Genomic DNA, 18,646 nt, shown 5'->3' with positions numbered 1-18,646 from the left:
GTTAATTTATGCATTCTCCAAGTGAAGACCACATAAATGCAGTTCTCGGAATACTTAGATATTTGAAGTCTGCACCTGAAAAATGACTTATGTTCTCAAAACATGGTCATATGAATATTGATGGTTACACAGATGCATATTGGGCAGAGAGTGTAACAAATAAAAGATCCACATTTGGTTACTTTACATTTATGGGAGGAAATTTAGTGACATGGAGGAGCTAGAAACAGAAGGTAGTACCTTTATCTAGAGCAGAAGCCGAGTTCAGAGATATGACTAAAGGAATTTGTGAACTCCTTTGGCTACGTAGGCTGCTTACTTAACTTAAGTATAGACTTACATCTGTAATGAATCTCTTTTGTGACAAAAAGGTAGCAATAGTTATTGCACAGAATTCAGTTCAACATAATCGTACCAATCATGTTGAGGTAGATCAACATTATATCAAACAAAAACTTGAAGCTAAAGTGATTCAGTTTCCTTTCTTAAAGTTCAAGGATCAATTGGCAGATCTTTTGACAAAGACAATTTCTAGTAAAGCATTCTACAATTCACTGGACTAGTTGAGCATTGACGATATCTATGCACCAACTTGAGGGGAAGTGTTGGCGTGACTTGTGGACCCGCAATTACTTTCCTTACAAGCGAAGGATTCCTATATTAAAATGTAATTGATTTACTTTAATTTTTGATTTCCTACTGTAAATAGAATTATAAGTTATTACTTTCCTTGACATGCAAGAGTTTATTGTATTATAAATACAGCTTCCTACAAAGAGAAGAATACATAAAAAATTCCCACAAATAATATTCTCTCATAAATTTCATATTTTAGCATATTTGGCATTAACAATATGGACTCTTGCCCTAATTTTCAAGATGATGTGAATTGTATGATAATGATTTAATATTTGGGATGAATAAGCTCCACTTGTCTAGCCATAGCCCATTCTGTATATTTTATGTGCAATTTTAGAAATGAGACAAACATCCATTTTTTAACCTTGGAAGGAAAATGCCAAAAATGGACAATCCCACAAGGGTAGATACATTTATCAAGATGGGCTTCACTGACTAGTTAATTGTATTTTTATGACATTCTTACATTTACATATTAATGTGAGGAAACAGAGCAAGTATGGGTAATTTCAGTAGACACAAACACACAGAGACTGAGTGAGAGATGGTGGGTGATATGGAGCATTGTGCATAGATGATTGAATAAAAACATTAGTGGGTTATGACCTATCACCTTGTGCCCCCATCAACGCTCCTTTCCTCGACACTCCTGTTGTAAGCATAGGAAACATTTCATTTTTATTTCACGCCCTCCTTCTCCCTTCCCCATATCCACCATTACCTCACTTCTCCAAGCATGCTGTCCCCAACTCTCATCTACACATCACTAAATTCATTGCCCTCTTCTCCACCAATAACATCTCCTCCTTCTTCAAAAACCCATATGTTTATGTTTCGATCTAGATCAATCAGGAAACATATGATGTGTTATATTGTCAAACTACGAATCTCTATTATTTATCATGTTGATTTCAGCTAAAATATGTAGTTTGTCATATTGTGAATCTAGATCATTAATTTTTTTATTTTTTTATATTAAAATATGCAGTTAAAATTCACAATCGGATAACACAAGCATCATATACGAGACAACATATTCATTTTACTTTGTGGGCTGCTAAATGGACTCAGTATTAACTTAACCTTATATTTTAAGTGGTGTGTTCTTTGCCAGGATTGCAGGAACTGAACCCATGCCCTTAAACTAATGTTTAGTATCACATTCATTTTAAAATGCCTCAATCCCCAAAATTGGCCTTTCTGGCTGTTTCTCTTTAACGCTCTCTGTCTCTGTTGTCTGTCTACTTAATTCTTTGCCCACCTCCCTATAACTCCCTATGTTTGGAGATTATAAACTCATAATTACTATTCTTAGTAGGGATTGAGCTTATACTAATATACTATTTATGACCCTTGTGCATGCTTGCATGCGCGTTTAAATCATGTTTTTATGTGTTTCTTAGCCAAAAAAATTGACAGAAACAGAACAGAATGATTTGATTAAGTTTAAAATATCACACACCCACATACAGAACATACACGCACTAAGTCATTAGTGCTAATGATACCCTTTTTTAAGACTATCCAGTGTTCTCCAACTGTTACTTGGATTAGATCCCATTGCTATTAGTAGAAGGAATATTCTTAAGGAGGTTAATTTGCCTCCAAGGCGATATCATAATTAGGTTAATATTCCATACATAATACATAAATTTATGGTTGTGGAAAATTGGCAATGGCAGCTCTGTAAAATGTGGGAGGGGAGAAAAACTTGGTTGCAACATGGATATCATTATTTCGTTATTTCCGTTTCATAAACGCTTGTTCCTATATTACACTTTTATACTCAAAAAACACTTTTTGAGTTTTTAGGTCAAATACTATCAGAATTGCTTTTAACATTTCTAGAAGCAGTGCCAAAACATACTCTAATTTACACATTTTCAATTTGTTATTTGACTGCTGACAAACTAAAATGGCATATGGACTTGGGGAGCTGCCATCATGCTCTGCATCAAAATTCACCTTATACTGCAATGCGGAATCAGAAGCACTCATGTTTGGTGGTAAAAAGCCTGCCCACCACATTGTCCTGTGCTATAATTGCAAAATTTCCCTTGCACGACATGTGGCGCCACAGCATTGGATGACTGTAGCAAACTTTAGCTTTGCTCACTGATTATGTGTTGAAGACTCACACAAAAAGTAGCAGAGTTGCCCTGCAGCTTCAATGGTGTTCACTCTACTTAGGCTCACGGCCCCAAACAAGAAGGGACATTTGTCCCTATTACATGACTCATACCCAATCGACCAAATGTTTTGTTCCTTTTTAAATTTTTTGGAAGAAACCCTTATCTCTGTGTTTTTTTCTTGTATGGTCTCTCAAAGTTGAAGCACAACAAGAGACCCCCTTTCACTTTGTCTGTCCAAAAATAAAGCTAACAATTTCTAATGGGGGCATCTCAACATAAAAGATGCTGGCGGGTTTGATAGTAAAATTCGGTTCTTTTTGACTTCTTGTTTCAAGACCAATTAGCGCAACTTCTAAGTCTTTACTTGACCACCAATGGAGTTTAATCAAAGTGATTATTGGTAATAGTTGTGCTAATTGTCATGATGGACTTTATAAGACAGCAAAAGCTAAAAGTTTGAGATACCAAAAAGGGTTCATGTGACTGGTAGTTATAGTCTTTGTAAAATGGGCTTACTTAGACTGCACTCAATCCATTTTATTATATTTCTGCTTTACCCTTTTCTTCTTTTTTCACTTTTGGACTTTTGCTCTTGCAAAACTTGGAGGCGGTAAAATTATATTGGGGGTTTACAATGTGGAGATTCAATCCAACAGTTTAATATTAATTCTGCACTAGATCAGACTACTATTAAAGACCCCCTCATTCTAGCCTCTTTACATATTGCTTGGAGGGAAATTTTGGATCATAGAAAATGATTAAGAACATCATGATCATGATCATGCTTAGACTGCTTGTTGTTAGTTCTGGGTAATTTTCACTCCAATTTTGCTTACATATTCATAACACAATTTACTTTTTTTTTAAAATAAAGATTCCCATATAAAGGAATCTATGTATGTGAACCCACTTCCGAAAAAGAGACTTTTTTGTAATTTTTTGTTTTTTGTGTTTTTGGAAAAATTCCCATCAAACATATACAAACCCCAGAAGGGAAGGCTTTACCTTTACTATAAAGAGTCACGCTCATTGCTCACATTCATATATGTTGACTGTTAGAGCACCTCCACTCTAAAGGATAAGGGTAAGGAAAAGACAAGACAAGATTTGTCATTTATTCATATGAATAGTGACAGCCCTTACCTTTTTTGTTTCCACTCCAAAGGCAAGGGTAAGAGCAATTACTACTCACATGAGATATGAGGAGATGAATTTGTATAAAGTTTTTGGTATGGGAAGTAAAGAATATGGCTAGGTATTTACAAAATAAAAAAATTCTGAAATTTTGGGCTCTTTTTTTTTTTTTTGTTGCTGATGTCATTATGACGTCAACATTGTGTCATTTTACCTAGGTAGCAGCTCGAGCTGAATTTGCATGTGGGCTTGTCTGGGCTCGTGAGACCCAACTCTTGCTTAGACTGGACCTTGCGTCCTGGTGGGAGTTTTGGGGCCTGAGATTGCCTTCTGCCCGGGCTGGATCCTTGCGCTGGAGGTGGCCTTACTTTGACAATAGTTTTCTTAGATTTTATTTTTCTCAATGTTCTCGATATGTTCATATATATGCCAAAAGGATATTCTTTAAAAACGAATTACAAAATTAATATTTATTAAATTCGTCAACAACAAAGTACCCACTAGTATAGTGGTTTAGAGTATTTACTCTTTTAAATAATGTCCTGAATTCAAATTTTAGTATCTGTGTAGTATGTATGAATTTAGTTAAATTGAAAAGATCCTTAAAAATCCGTCAGCAACTTGAATTGTACATGGAAAATGGTTACCAAAACGCAAAACCTCACAAAAAACGAATCACACAACTTATCTTTCACTCTGTAACAAAAGAAGAAGTGGACAAACCTAATTTTGAGGATTAATGCAGACTTGGACACATATGTCTGACACCCTAGAAATTTTCTCTCCATCCATGACTCAGGGTGAGATTTGATCAAATGTATGGATAAAAGATCGGTGGTCACGTCTTGTCCTATGTTACAACAACATAGCTAGGCAGCCTAGCTAGCCCTTGTTCATTATTCATGTTTTTCCATCACATTATATTAATTCTGCCATCTCCTAGCTTGGAAACCTCCCATTTCCATTTTTTCCCCTTCTATTTTCTATTCCTTTTGATCAAATTATTCGTTACAATACAAGCATATCTTATTAAGATGATGTGCTAGTGACATACTAATTTACCATAATTAGTGTTTTTTTTTCTTTTTTTATGTGCCGGACACATGAAAAACCGAATATACAAGACTAAAATGAGACTCGGATAGTAATAATTTATGGTATAAACACTTTGTCCATATGATCAACTAAAGAACATGATAGTCGTCGACAATAATACAACAAAAGGATGGTATTGTCACTAATCCCCTATACATCGTGCAAGATATATGGAGCAAGATAAGGATCTTCCAAGTTGTTTGTCCAAGAGTGCTTGGCATCTTCTACAAGAAAACAAATGCTTTCAATTTCAAAGTCTCGACTGAGATCAAAAGAAGATGAGCCTTCGCAATAATCTCAGACCTCAGAGAACCATATATTATGGCCTTTATCTCACTGCTCCGTGTGAGCAAAGGCAAAGCCACGTTGAACTTAATGCCTATATATATTTATTTATTTTAGTTGAGGGGTATTTTAAATAAGTTTATTTGATAGACATTTTTGTATGGCTCACTCAACATTGTATTTTACTAATCCAAACCGTCTATTTCATAGATATTCATTCAAAGATCATCTCTGCAAACTTAAATCCGATATCATTTGATCACTTAATTAAATTATTTAAATTTTAGTACTTTCTTGAAGCACTGTGTTCACTAATTTTGTATGACACAATTAGATATCGCAACGGTTTCTGATTTATCTAATTTTTTGCAAAAATAGTTTATGATGTAGACTTAAGAAATAAATAATTTAGATCGTTGAAGAAAAAATAATTTAATAGACCCTAAATGTTGTCCCTTCAATAAAATATATATAGTCTCATACATACGTGGCAGTCACATTGGCGTGGCCTTTTCCAACTCCATCGATGCATTATATAAGCATATCTCTATTGCAACATGTGGTGTACCTGGCTAGCTAGGTGCATTGTAACCTGCAACTGGGAAAGTTAATGTTTAGGACTTTTTTTTTATGGCTAGCTAGTGTAGGTTTTTGAGGTTTTGTACGCTATCATATAATGCCATTTGCAAGTTACAAGTTGCAATTTGTGGTTACCTTTCAATAGGGTAATCACATCACAACTTACAAGTTGCAATATATTCTCTTGGAGAGTGTTTGTGGTGTGGACATTTGTGACCCTATCACAACTCTAATGTTACATCATACGGAATTAAAGTCAGCAATGTATTTTGTGTATTATTGATTCGATTTGTTCTCTGGCAGCTTAAGTTTTTATGGACAACGATTGTGTTGTTCTCTTAAAACTTTTGGTTATATTCACTAGTCACGTACTTGTTAACGTGCGCGTTTCACATATTTTGATTGTCCCCATTTGTCAACCTGTTCACATGTAGGATAAAGATGTAGGTGAGGGACTCCACAAGTATTGTTGACTTATTACTTGATAGAGTTTAGACTTTTATGGTTAAGTAGGGTCTAAGATGTGCTAGTGGCAAATTACAAGCTAAGAAATTTTTTTTGTTCAAAGCATGCCTATTTGGGCAGGGTTGAGGTTTTTAAAGATTTCGCATCAATGTTGGCATGTTAGTTGGTGACTTGCTTGAGATTTGAGGTCGGTGCTGCAATATCTTAATTTGGGCATACAATAAAAGCCTAATTGCATGGTGTTTTGACTAAAAGATGGCCTAAGAAAGTGACAAGGCAAACGCGTTTTAAACCCTCCATCTTTAGCAATCTTCTTTTGGTTGGTTTTCCTTTTAGATGTCATTCAATTCAACTCTGTTCCCTAAAAAAAGAAATAAAAAAATTATAAAATAAAAAAAAGTTAGGAAAGAAGCTTTGTTTGCTTGTATGAGTGTGAGAGGTTGACAGAGCTCTTTGTGTTTAGTGAGAGAAAAGTATGATTGACGAAGACAAATAAAGGTCCTCTTTATGCATGCATGTAACCAAAAGACTGGTTTTCGAAACCCTAAAGTGTGTTTTTTGTGGGGTTGATAGATTCTGGTTTAATCTGAAATGAACAGTCTAGAACTCTCTCTCTCTCTCTCTCTCTCTCTGGAAGACTCGAATCATAACAATATATAACGTATTTGTAAGCTGCTTTTTGACTCCATTTGTTTACTAATAATATGTACACATGCCGACACAAATAAAGAAGAGAAAATCAGATGGCTTTTTCTAAATCTTTTGAATTAAAGCTTCTTTTTTTTTTTTTTTTTTTTGGCCTTTCGAAAACTTTATATGAACCTTGATAGAGAGGACTGACTGCAAACAATTTCAAGAGATTCTATTGACCCCACCTTGCTGATATATAGGAATTATTGGACTTGTCTGACAGTTAATTTAGTTAATGTAAGTCCAACCAGATGATCGATCATACTTTCTTTAATTAATTAAATTAACTCGTTAAAAGTTTTTAGATCAGTTAACAACTAACAAAACACACGCCAATGTTTGGATAAAGTCACAGAATACTGCACACTTTCTTTGAATTTCTAGAGAAATAAAAGGAGATGAGAATGGTAAGTAGAGGCGAATGCAACGACTAAACTGTGGATGGAATAATAAGATCATTATCATATCAGGTATTGTCTGACTATGAATCTAAATCACGTATTATGATAAGTTAATAGCACGATCAATTTTCCAAATCCAACATTTTATACTCTGAAAAAAGTATTGTAGATAAGTGTAGCAAGAGTTTATATCTCATTTCTGACTCAAACTTTAGTAGTGGTGGGTAGTGGATGCAAAAGTTTAGATTTCTCAGATCCATGTTCATGTGGTGTAGACAAAAAGATTACAAGGAGTATGATATGTTTGAACTGGAAATAATTTCAGGAAATGCGATTTGACTCTGTACTGTTTTCACAGTAAATGAAAAAACTAAAAAACTTTATCTCAGTAATCAGAATGTGATCCAGGCTCCACCATAAGTTCTTTGAATGCATAATTGGCAGCTATATAATTATGCAGTACTTGACATTTTCCCACCGTAGAGAAGCCCGATTATTTCGGGAGAGAAGACAAAGTCACATAGTTGAAGGAGCATTGGAACATGAAGAGAAAATCATTTGGTTTCCTTAAAGCACAATGACCCCTATTTCTAGGACATAGTCATATCCCTACCCACTTTCCATCATAGTTTGTTAATTACACTTAGTACTGCTCTAATATGATCCATATGTTAGCTCAATTCGCGATTAAGAGTGAGATAATAAATTAGGATTAGGAGATGTTTGGAATTCAACTTCCTCATATTTAACCCAAATAAAAGTTCCTCGTATTAGGACATAAGAAACGCTTATGCGAGGTTGTTCCTGTCAGTGCCACGTGACAGTACTGAGTTGCACAATAATTCAGCCAAAAAATCACATGTGTAGGGTGACGTTGCCTGTTAATACAAATCCATATAAAGCAAGCATATAGACCAAGTGGGTTTTGAGTTTATAGTGTGAGCAATTATATTGAAACCAAAAGAATGAAGTAGGGAAGTCTTGTCCCGGTGATGCAGAGTTCAATCATCTTTATCAGCATCATCCTGTTTTCTCAAAATTACGGCCAGGGCCACAGTGGTCCCTGCAGTCAGCAATTTGCTCAAATATTTATGCTAAGCAAAATGTAGAAAGAGAGGGAAGAGTTTGAAACCAGTTAATAAGAAGGAGATAGAACATTTTCAATGAAACAGTTCAAGTTTTATATATATATTTTTTTTTTTAACAAAGCCCTTTTGGTCTTCAACTCTTGCATTTTTTTTGGGTCAATGGTCATAGATATATAATTGGTCAGATGCTTTTGGGTTTTGGGATTCGAATTCCATACTCAATTGCCTTACTAAACAGTGATGGCTTCTCACATGCACCTTTTACTTTGGCAACAGAAGTTACTGTGCCCAAAAATTATGCTGGTAATGGTGAGTTCATTGGCTCAACAACAATCCTCATATTTACTAAAATGATGGGACTAGCAACTAGCAAACTAAGCAAAAACAACCACATGCTTAAGAATGATCAAAGCTTACCCACACTTATGCTGGTCATGTTCAAGTTGGGGTAATTATGCTACACTTCGGTTTGTTTCTTTTTTCTCTTTTTTCGTTTCTTGATTCGGGGAAGAAAAATATAAGAATCGAACTGAATGAAAGGATTAGTATTTTATCACTGAAGTTATAAGTGCTTTTTTTTCTTTTCATTTTTTCAAGTTAACAATTTAATTGGCGTCTACAGATGGATTGCTTTTTCAGCCACACAAGTCAAAATGGGATGCTTTAAATAGAAAAGAAAAAAAAAAACTCATCATCTTTTTCTAGATAAATGAGACAGTCTACAGAATTGTTTACAAAATGACATAAACACTGGGGTCCACAGACCAGTATAGCGTGCGAAGACCAAACTATGCATCTGTTCTGTTATGAATAAATAAATAAATTTCTTCAGTGGGAAAGTACAGACTAAAGAAATTGACAGAGATTTGTTAAATTAATTAATTTGATTTTTACATACTTAATTTGTCTAATTAATTAATTAGATTTTTTAATCTCCCACCCATCATTCTGCTTTGTCTCATCTTGCTAATTTCCATGGATTCAGCACAATTTTCTTCGCATGCAATTATTTTCTTGTAAGCTTCCCCCATTTCTAACCTAGTCATGCAATATTAAAATGGTTTTTGAGTGGAGAGTAACATGAAGATGAAGCTCAATTCAAGCATGCATAAGAGCAATTTAAAGAGACGCAACAGGCAACAATTAATAATAATGGACTTTGAAGAAGAAGTAAAACTTGCTCACAATTGGAGGGGAAGTTTCAGTCCACTCACCACCACTTCCCCTAGCTATGTGACATTATCTTTTCTAGTTCATTACCACTTTTGATTTTCCCAAGTCTTGTCATTTGTTGATTGCTTCAAATGAATTATGAGACATTAAATCATATGTTGCTTGGTTTATTTTCAAAGTCTTGCGCATAAGAAGGCTTGATGATTTTGGTTGATGTGCCTTCTTTAACAAAATCTTAAGAGCACTTTAGAATGTCAATGGATTCTAATCCAGTTGAAACGGACACTAACTTGTAGATCAGTGTTCTCAAATTTGAACTCTCATGACACATTAGTAATGTGTATGTGTGTGAAACTCCCCCCTCCTTATAGTTTATACTATCATTTGTATTTTTTATTATTTTTGAACACTTTTTTATTTTTCTCTTCTTGTTGTTTCTCGAGTTGATAGTCATTGGATTCCCATTTCTCCAATAATAATAGTCATTTCCCATTAATTCGAAGGAAGCTAGTGGCTGCTTTTAAAGAGAACATCAATTTTCTAAAAGCCTTGTGCCTTTGTGTTGGATGTAAATAGCAAAGGTTATCCACCAACTAAAGAAGTGAGTCGTACAAGTTTTTCTGGTTAGCCGTCACCAAAGAGATCAACAGAAGAATTTTGTTCGCTATCTTCGCTTATGGTATAACATCACCATTTTACTGAAAAAATTTACATTTATGTACGTAAACATGACAATTTTAAGTGAAGCGGTAATACTACACCATGGCAAAAAATGGTGAACAAAAATATTCTAAAAGCCTCAAAAAAAAAAGCTAATAGAGACAAAGTAAGTATTTCCTATAGCTAAGTTGAGTTAAAATGCGCGCATAAAAAATTCAAATGTGTGCAGTGAATATTATATCCCTTCTCTTAGGCTTCAAGTCAAAGATTACGAACTACAAAGTTTATAGAATCATTGTGCTCACAATTTTTTGTCTTTGATTGCAATTCAAACAGACACTGTAAAAAGCCTGAAACTTAATGAACGTATATTATGTATTTATAACATATAATATAGAAGCTATAAACCAATCAAACAATAGGGCAAGAACACATGTGAACCCACTCATATCAAAATGTGACGTGAAACCATGATTGCCCTCAACTTCATTAGAGCCATTAAAGAGATTGAGAAGCACCCAAAATGAATGGATGTCGACACTGGATTCGACTGCCCCCATCTATGACCCCAAATTCATTAAAAAAGTCAGACCTAATTTGCTTTCCTTTTCTCGGAGTTTAGAAAAATAGCTCGATCCGTAATTAATTGATCAAAAAATTAGGTCATATTAAGTTGTTGAAATAAACAGTAAACGGGAGTGGCATGAGGTTTGCATACTTGTTGAATTTCTTTATTTTTATCTTGGCCAAGGCCTGTTTCCAATTAACATAGGCTATACCCAATGGGCCACCAGTTAATAATTTGGTGTTTTGCCTGAGCATTTAATCCTGCTGCTCATGCCCATAATGCGCCACTATTTTCTGTAGTTTTAAACTCCAGGCCCCAATCAGCTAACCCTTGGGTTTAATTTCCACAACTTAATGCTCGTGTGTTTGCAGATTTGAATATCTGTGTGAACTCGTGCTGCCACATTATGAGCCACTCAAGCCCCATCTTTGCTTCCCTTGGCTTTGCCTTGCTTCCAATTTGGTTTACAGAGCACCTCCACCTTGACATGGTTCGAGACTGCATGCTTTGCCCATCTCTAAGGTCTTGAGTGTTTTGTCCAAAAAAAAAAAAAAGGTCTTGAGTGTTAGATATAAATCAATTTTGCTTTCAATCATAAAACTGCAGTCAACAGTTCCAAAGCTTAAATGGTTGAGAGAAAAAGTCGTGTTCAAATCCTCTCTACCCCAACATCGCTTGTGACCTAAAAAAAAAATATTCAAACTTTAAAATGCACAGGATTGCTCTCTAATTTGCATGTTAATAGCTATTAAACCTAATTGCGTTTTCAATACTCTTTTTCTTTTTATCTGGTTTTACAGGGGAGAATAGGGGAAGAGAAGAAATTGAACTCTGGCTTTGAATGCGAGATATTCAATCAGCTTAAGGGTGACCTGGCTGTACATTTCTCCTGCAATTCATTACACAATCAAGATATCCTTTAATGACATATAAAGGGAAGCCAGACTATGCAATTAACGAGAACACAAACGATGTACCGAATCTATAAACTGTTAAAATAAGTCTAGCACAAATCAGTTCCTTAACTGGCCCAGCCACTCGGAATATAAATTTGAAAACAAAACATTCTTCTCTGCTCTTGGCCATCTATAGGCAAATGTCAAAAACCATCACTACCACCACTCGCGAATCCAACTGTGGCGCAAGGCAGCATGATCTTGGAGTTCTTCACAAACAGCAACGGGAAAAGGCTATATCCTACCAATCTGCCATGAAGATCAGCATATATTAGGATAATAATACACACCCAAAAAAGGGGAACCAAATAAAAGCTCATGCTCATGCTTCGTACAAGTAATAGCATCAGAACATGCACTTTCTAATCCAGAAATTAATCGCAGGATGTATCCTATTATGATGCATGTCCAATAAAATTTTATAGAACTGATGCGGTAATCAAATATGACAATAGGTCAAAAGCTATACATCAACGCTTCTGTTGGCCAATGACTCGCAAAGTTTTACATTCAAAACTGACGCCTTGGCCTAGGTTCTGCTGCGGTTACTCGGATAGATCTTCCATTCAAGTCCTGCAAAAACCAAAATTTAGAAACACAAAATAGTAGAAGTAACTGGAACAAAATATGGAAAGAAAAAAGAAAATTGTTAAGAAAAGGAAATGATATACTTACAACTCCATCCAACGATTCCATGGCACTGTTCATTTCATCGGCAGTACCATAAGTTACAAAACCAAAACCCCTTGATCGCCCACTGTCCCTGTCATAAACTACCTTGGCTTCCAAAACCTTTCCTTGCTCACTAAACAAGTTCTCAAGTGCTAGATTGTCAACACCCCATGCGAGGTTACCCACATAAAGGCGGTTGGAGGAGTCAGAACCTCCACCACCTCTGGCACCTCTAAAAGAGTCTTCAGACCTAGGAGGAGGAGGTCCATAGTTTACCCTCAATGCCCTTCCGTCAAGTTCCTGCCAAATGTCACAAAGTCTTGCTTAGATACAATAAATAGGTTTCTTCTGGATAATATGCAAGCACATGATGCCAAGACTCAGAACAATCCATTGGGAAAATAAGCAATCACTACCCTGAAAAATCACATCAAGAAAGGAAAGACAAAGCCAATCTTTCCTGAATGCAACAAATCTTGACAAGTGACATCAATCTACCTTTCTCAAACCAATTGGTATTTTTGGATGTATAAAAAAGTTTTCTCATTAACTCTATCAATTAGGTTGGTTTTGAGAAAATGTCATGAAAGTCTAGCTCATATGGTTATATACAATAAACAGGGTTCTCAACTTCTCATGGTGAAATGTAACCAAATGACTTCAAGACTCAAAACAATCAATAGGTTAACAAGCAATCAACACGGCAACAAAAATACACATTAAGAAAGGCCAGAGACTAAGCTCCGACACTCATTCTTTTAGCAAAACATATATTGACCAGTTCAACAAATGAGTCTTTATAAGACTACGGATGAAAAAGAATTCAGAAAAATTCTCACATTTTTGCTTATATATCAACAAATGGTTAGACATAATATCATACTTACATAACCATTTAGCTGTCGAGCAGCTCCTTCAGCTTCCTGGACACTAGACATAGTCACAAACCCAAATCCTCTGCTTCTTCCAGTTGTCTTGTCATATATCACCTGCCAAGAACTGACACTTTAGTACAACAAAATTACCACACAACTTTAAACCCGCGACAACCCATTTCATTCTTCAGGCAAATCTTACATAAAAGACACAAACTTTAGACGAAAAACAAAATATTACCTCAACCATCTCGACATTTCCAGCACTTTCGAAGAGCCCAGCGAGCTGAGCACTGTCAACGCTGAAGGGAAGGTTTCCGACGAAGAGCTTGAGGTCAGGCGCGAAACTGGCCTCTCCATCGTCGCTGAGAACCTCCTCATCCTGCTCGAACTCGGACGAAACGGCGACGTTTCGCACGAACCGAGACGACGCGCTCTGAAACCTTCCCGAGTTGAGAAATGAAGCCGAAATTGAAATGGGCTTACAGCCGAGCGTTAGAGATGACGAAGAGACAGAGTAGAACGGGACTGAAGTGGGTTTGGGAGTGTAAAGGGCTAGTGTTTTGGGGTAAAGAGAAGGAAGAGCTAGCGAAGCCGTGGAGGCAGTCATGGTGGCTTTTGCTTTGATTTTCTTTGCCTCTTTAACAGATAAGGTTACAGAGAAGAGAAGAGGCTTGAGGATTTTGGAGACTCAGGGTTTATGAAGAAGTTTTGGATATTTTGAGTGACAGAAATGCCCCTAGTTTTGGTTGAAACTACAGATAATGATCTGCTGCAGTGAGGATCATGAAGCTCTTATGGTATGTGTATGGCCCAGTTGCCCACTTGTTATCAGATCACAACCGTCCATTTGCAATTGCAGTTGCCAGCTATTGATGCAGATGTGAGATATTAGATTGGGAGGACACAGTTGAAGACAAAAGCAGCCTAAGATATTTTCTGTGCATTGCCAATTGGCTTTTTGGATATGGATCTGGTTCTTGTTTGAAATCCAAGATGGGCTCAATCCATTTTGCATAGATGGGCTTGGATGTTATGGTTTTTGCTAGCTTGGCCCATAGCATAGGCATGTTAACAGAATCAAATTGGAAATAACAAAACAAAAGGGATGATCTCATTAATATCACCATTGAAGCTCAATTACAAAATCTAATTGTACAAAATAATGAATGAATTCCTATTTCTAACACATAATGTGGATTGAAAACAATGTCTAATCACCATAATACAAAAATACATTCTCCTGTCATCAACTACTTACGTTTGTGTGAGTAATTGACAATCATTGATTGATATGAATCAATCTTACAATTATAATCAACCATTGTTGCTAGCAAAACTCTACCGAAAGATTCTACTACTGCAAAGCTTTGATGTGTGTCATGTGGAGTTCCACTGGATCTCAATATGTAAAACTCCATTTTTCGAGTTTATCAAATTGTACTTCCCTCTAATGCGTCCATTGTGTACCACGTCACTAAAACTGATCTCAATATACCCCAACGATTCCTAAATAAATAGTAGGGTTTAGAGAGTTTTAAATCAACCAAAAACAAAAATACAAATGAAAAACCTAAAATGATGAGGAGCTTACATATCGACGGAAACCAAATCTTCTCTTACTCTTTACTTCAATATGGATCTTATCCTTTAAAGAAGCCTCTTCTAGCACAAACTGAAATTCTTCATTCCAACTTGGACGCTGGGTTTTCCTCAGCATCTACACAAAATTATATGCATTAAATAATAATCGAACACATGTTATGTTGTCTAACTATTAATTTGAATATACAATTCAAATTCACACTATGGTAAGAAAACATTGCGCTTTAACTATGATTGGATTGCATAAATCACACCTTGGTTATCTTCGTTTCTGATCCAAAGCTGACCAAACAATAAGGGTTAGGGTTGGTGTGGTTCTTGCCTCCAACACCTTCAGCTCCTTGGACTGTAACCGAAAGCAAACCAGCTGCTTCTAGCGATGAAAGGCAGGAAAAGTCTATGGATGCCTTTCGGCTCCTTCCAATGTTTTCTCCTGCCACACTTGCATCCAGAGGTCCACTGTATTTTGCATTATCATCTATAAAAGGATTGTATGTCAATTCCACCACCAGTTGGCCTCTCCCTTTCTTGTTTTGAGGATCATAAGGGTTTGTGTTCTTCACCAAATCAAGGGTTAATTCTTTTTTCTCAAGGGGGGCAAGCACCTTCAGTGGAACAATTTGCATCCCCAAAAAGTCATGTGTCCCAATCTGTATGAAATCAACATCTGTAACTTACAATCACGCCTCGTCTTATTAAATTACCGACACATTATGTTATGTTGTCACACTGTTAATTACGATCATCGATAAGGTGAAATGAGTTTACGTAATTCCGATTGGACATCGATTCGAGATCTCATTATTATTGGTACCTAAAAACATGCACCATTTAATTTTGACAAACCTGTTCCCAGTCGTAAAGATGAAACTGAAGAACTTGGGACTGGGGATCTTTGACTGTAAGCTTGAAATTCTCATTCCATTCAGGGTTGAGGTTCCTCATCTTAATGGTAGTTTTCTTTGATGGAAGCCTCTCCCCACTTAGCTTGATCTTAACATAAGGATCAGATGTTCCTATAATGTCCATCTTCAAGAGTTTGAGTGCTCTTACAACCTTCACATGTAAAATGCCTACAGGCTTCTTTATAGCCCCTGATCTGAGCCACAAAATAACACAGACATAAATCATTGAATTGCAATGTTAAACTCCATGGCATAAAAGTTGCAGTGTCATTTAAACTTACAGGGAACCATCAAGAATTGGTATTTCCAAAGTTTGGGGCCATAAATAAAGGCTAGCAACTTGTCTTCTTATAAATTCCTGCAACCACAGAAATAATCATACAAAGCGCAAGCATGGCTTAGTCAAGTTGTCTGGAAAGGATGTGCTCTTTATTATGCACCCGAGTTCGAATCCCCCTCTCCATAGTTTAGATTAAATTAAAATAGAATATCGTATATATCAAAAACATAATAATCATATATAAATGCAGAATGAAGCTTGCTGAAACTTATGCAGGTTTCAAAGATTTTCATAAATTCAGTAAGTGGCAGAGCTATTGGGCTCAGCTACCCAAACAGGGTCTGCTAAAAAATCCCAGTAAGTCCTCCCCACTCCAGCCCACAATGAATATCAGTCCTTATTATGATTGGTTCAGAATATTAATCATTATCAATTTGCTTGTTAAACCTCTTCAAGCATTGAAAGGTTATGACCACCTAACATCATCATGTGTTAGGGATGAGAAATTGAAAACGACCACACAGAAAGTCAACTCAAAATAAAAAGGTATTAAAAAAAGAAAAGGGTTCGTGCTTGTTTCAATTCTTAGAGTTGCTTTAGAACTCATAGTACTTTGAAACGTGTACTTTAATTTTTATATATTCTATGATTATGATCATGTTGGCTGTTTCTCATTCACTCAAAAAGTCCACATTGTTAAGCTGAAGATAAGTTAAATAATTCAAATTGATGAGAGAGAGAGAGAGAGAGAGAGAGAGAGAGAGAGAGAGAGAGAGAGAGAGAGAGACCTGAACAAACTGATACAGACCAGGGATTGCCATGACATCCCCTCCCTGTATTTTGAGTCCAAAATCCACATGTGGCTGCATGTATATAAGTTAACATATCTGCCACCATAAGATAAGAGCATGGCACTTACATGAAGTTTTAAAGAAACAAGTTTCTCAAAATCTTGTGTCAGTTTACCTTATCTATCAAAGTCGCTGTTATGTTTGCAAAGCATGGGAATGATGGCACAAGAGGCCTTAAAATGATCCTTGGTGCAGCAAATATTTGGACATCTACCAGCTGAGAACCAAATTGAACAATTTCATTGTCAATCAATCCAGAAAGTCATCAGAATTAACAATTATAGCCAGTTTGACTTAAGGGAGAGTCTAAGGAGAGAGAGAGAGGGAATCATTAAGGTTAAGATGAAGAGAATCTGTGACAGGATGCAATTGAAGTCAAATGGTGTAAGTATTTCCCAAACACATTTTCAAACTATGGTGAAAATTTAATTATGTTTCCTGGTGATTGCACGTAAGCAGAGTTTATCCGACGAGGGTGTGTGTGTGCGCGGGTGCATATGGTTCTGCAATGAATTCTAACCTGCGCTGAAATTCGAAAAGACAAAAGTTTCAACACCACAGTTATGTGGGGATTTCCGGCCCATCTAATTGCAGGCTCAAACACCAGTTCATTTTCATTGCTTTCATGCACTCTCATACCTGCAAAAGCTTTGGTAAATTAGTAAGATCTCTTAACAGACAAGTAAGCACAGAAAGAAATTAACACAAACTTAAAATAATGTTCCTTGTATTTAAGAATTTTATGCAGCACAACAACTGCTGCAGCCTATCAACATTGCCTACACAATATAACTTGCCATAAACTGTAGGAGGAAGGCTTCCAAGAGTCAGGGTTTCGAATTCGATTGATTTTATCTGATACTGCCCAATGTACTCTGCAAATATAGGCTTCGCCGTGCTTCGTATGATACCGCAGATTGCCTATAAAATCAAAGAACACAAGAAGTGATGACAGATGAAGAACACTAACTATATAGTTAAGCTTGGTCATTGGTCACAATGGTGAGCTTCAAATCACCTTATCAAGGTAAGGCCACATATCATATAAAGCCTTGTTGAACCAGTCAATCTACACACAGAAAATGGCACATCAAAATAATTTGGACTGGAAATTAAATTTGACAGTGAAATGTAAATAGTAAAAAAAACTCAAGTTAAACTCTTACTCTTTCATAATCAGGATGTTTCACCCATGGAGGAATCTCATGCAAGAGATCAATCAGAGAGCCTGTATCAATCTCATTAAGTGGTTTAATTATTGGATCCTGCATAATTAGATGCAGAAACAAATATTTAATCACTTCCATTATCAGCATTGACCATAAACTTCAAATTTAAATCATGTGTGCAAATTGTGTAGGGGAAATTAAATCATAAAATAAATATTTAAAAAAAGCATAAGAATTAGACATAAAAATATAAAAACAAAAAGGCATTGAATTAATCTGTTTTTGAAATCACCTTCACATCATCTGGCTCTGAGTATATGAATATGAAAAATCCCAGTAGAAGACCGATCGGAATCCCAATTCCAAATCCAATGATTTCGAATAAAAAACTTAAAATTCTCATGTTCTTTTTTTTTTCCTACCC

At 35.9% G+C, this 18,646-nt stretch overlaps 2 protein-coding genes and 1 long non-coding RNA gene across 3 annotated transcripts; 1 reads left to right on the top strand and 2 right to left on the bottom strand.

Annotated features, from left to right (window-relative positions):
* Positions 11,009-11,972, top strand: LOC109949815. The gene is made up of 2 exons (XR_002272119.1): positions 11,009-11,431; positions 11,465-11,972. It is a non-coding gene; the product is annotated as an uncharacterized LOC109949815 (long non-coding RNA).
* On the bottom strand, positions 11,759-14,156 carry LOC18774894 (29 kDa ribonucleoprotein A, chloroplastic). Its single transcript, XM_020566398.1, has 5 exons — positions 13,654-14,156; positions 13,425-13,526; positions 12,541-12,837; positions 12,335-12,438; positions 11,759-12,114 (listed from the first exon to the last, which is right to left on the bottom strand). The coding sequence occupies exons 1-4, from the start codon at positions 14,020-14,022 to the stop codon at positions 12,376-12,378; spliced, it is 831 nt and encodes a 276-aa protein (XP_020421987.1). The 5' UTR covers positions 14,023-14,156; the 3' UTR covers positions 11,759-12,114; positions 12,335-12,375.
* Positions 14,505-18,646, bottom strand: LOC18775018 (synaptotagmin-3). Its single transcript, XM_007207943.2, has 12 exons — positions 18,515-18,646; positions 18,220-18,318; positions 18,072-18,122; positions 17,851-17,974; positions 17,574-17,692; positions 17,169-17,270; positions 16,991-17,065; positions 16,204-16,280; positions 15,864-16,116; positions 15,272-15,667; positions 15,007-15,132; positions 14,505-14,921 (listed from the first exon to the last, which is right to left on the bottom strand). Exons 1-12 carry the CDS (start codon positions 18,623-18,625, stop codon positions 14,793-14,795), a joined length of 1,662 nt encoding a protein of 553 aa, XP_007208005.1. The 5' UTR covers positions 18,626-18,646; the 3' UTR covers positions 14,505-14,792.

The sequence above is a fragment of the Prunus persica genome, chromosome G6, assembly GCF_000346465.2.
Source record: "Prunus persica cultivar Lovell chromosome G6, Prunus_persica_NCBIv2, whole genome shotgun sequence".
Taxonomy (NCBI): Eukaryota; Viridiplantae; Streptophyta; class Magnoliopsida; order Rosales; family Rosaceae; genus Prunus; species Prunus persica.
Note: the sequence above shows the minus strand (reverse complement) of the source record. Positions and strands in the feature narration are given on the sequence as shown.

Bases quoted from the DNA above. Each gene is read 5' to 3' on its own strand.
- LOC18774894 (XM_020566398.1), bottom strand. From the start codon at position 14,022: ATGACTGCCTCCACGGCTTCGCTAGCTCTTCCTTCTCTTTACCCCAAA. The intron at 13,527-13,653 runs GTAATATTTTGT...AGTTCTTGGCAG, and splicing joins GAAATGTCGAGATGGTTGAG to GTGATATATGACAAGACAAC. The intron at 12,838-13,424 runs GTAAGTATGATA...GACATTTGGCAG, and splicing joins CTCGACAGCTAAATGGTTAT to GAACTTGACGGAAGGGCATT.
- LOC18775018 (XM_007207943.2), bottom strand. From the start codon at position 18,625: ATGAGAATTTTAAGTTTTTTATTCGAAATCATTGGATTTGGAATTGGG. The intron at 17,066-17,168 runs GTAAACTGACAC...ATATACATGCAG, and splicing joins CAGCGACTTTGATAGATAAG to CCACATGTGGATTTTGGACT. The intron at 15,133-15,271 runs GTGTGATTTATG...AATTTTGTGTAG, and splicing joins CAGAAACGAAGATAACCAAG to ATGCTGAGGAAAACCCAGCG.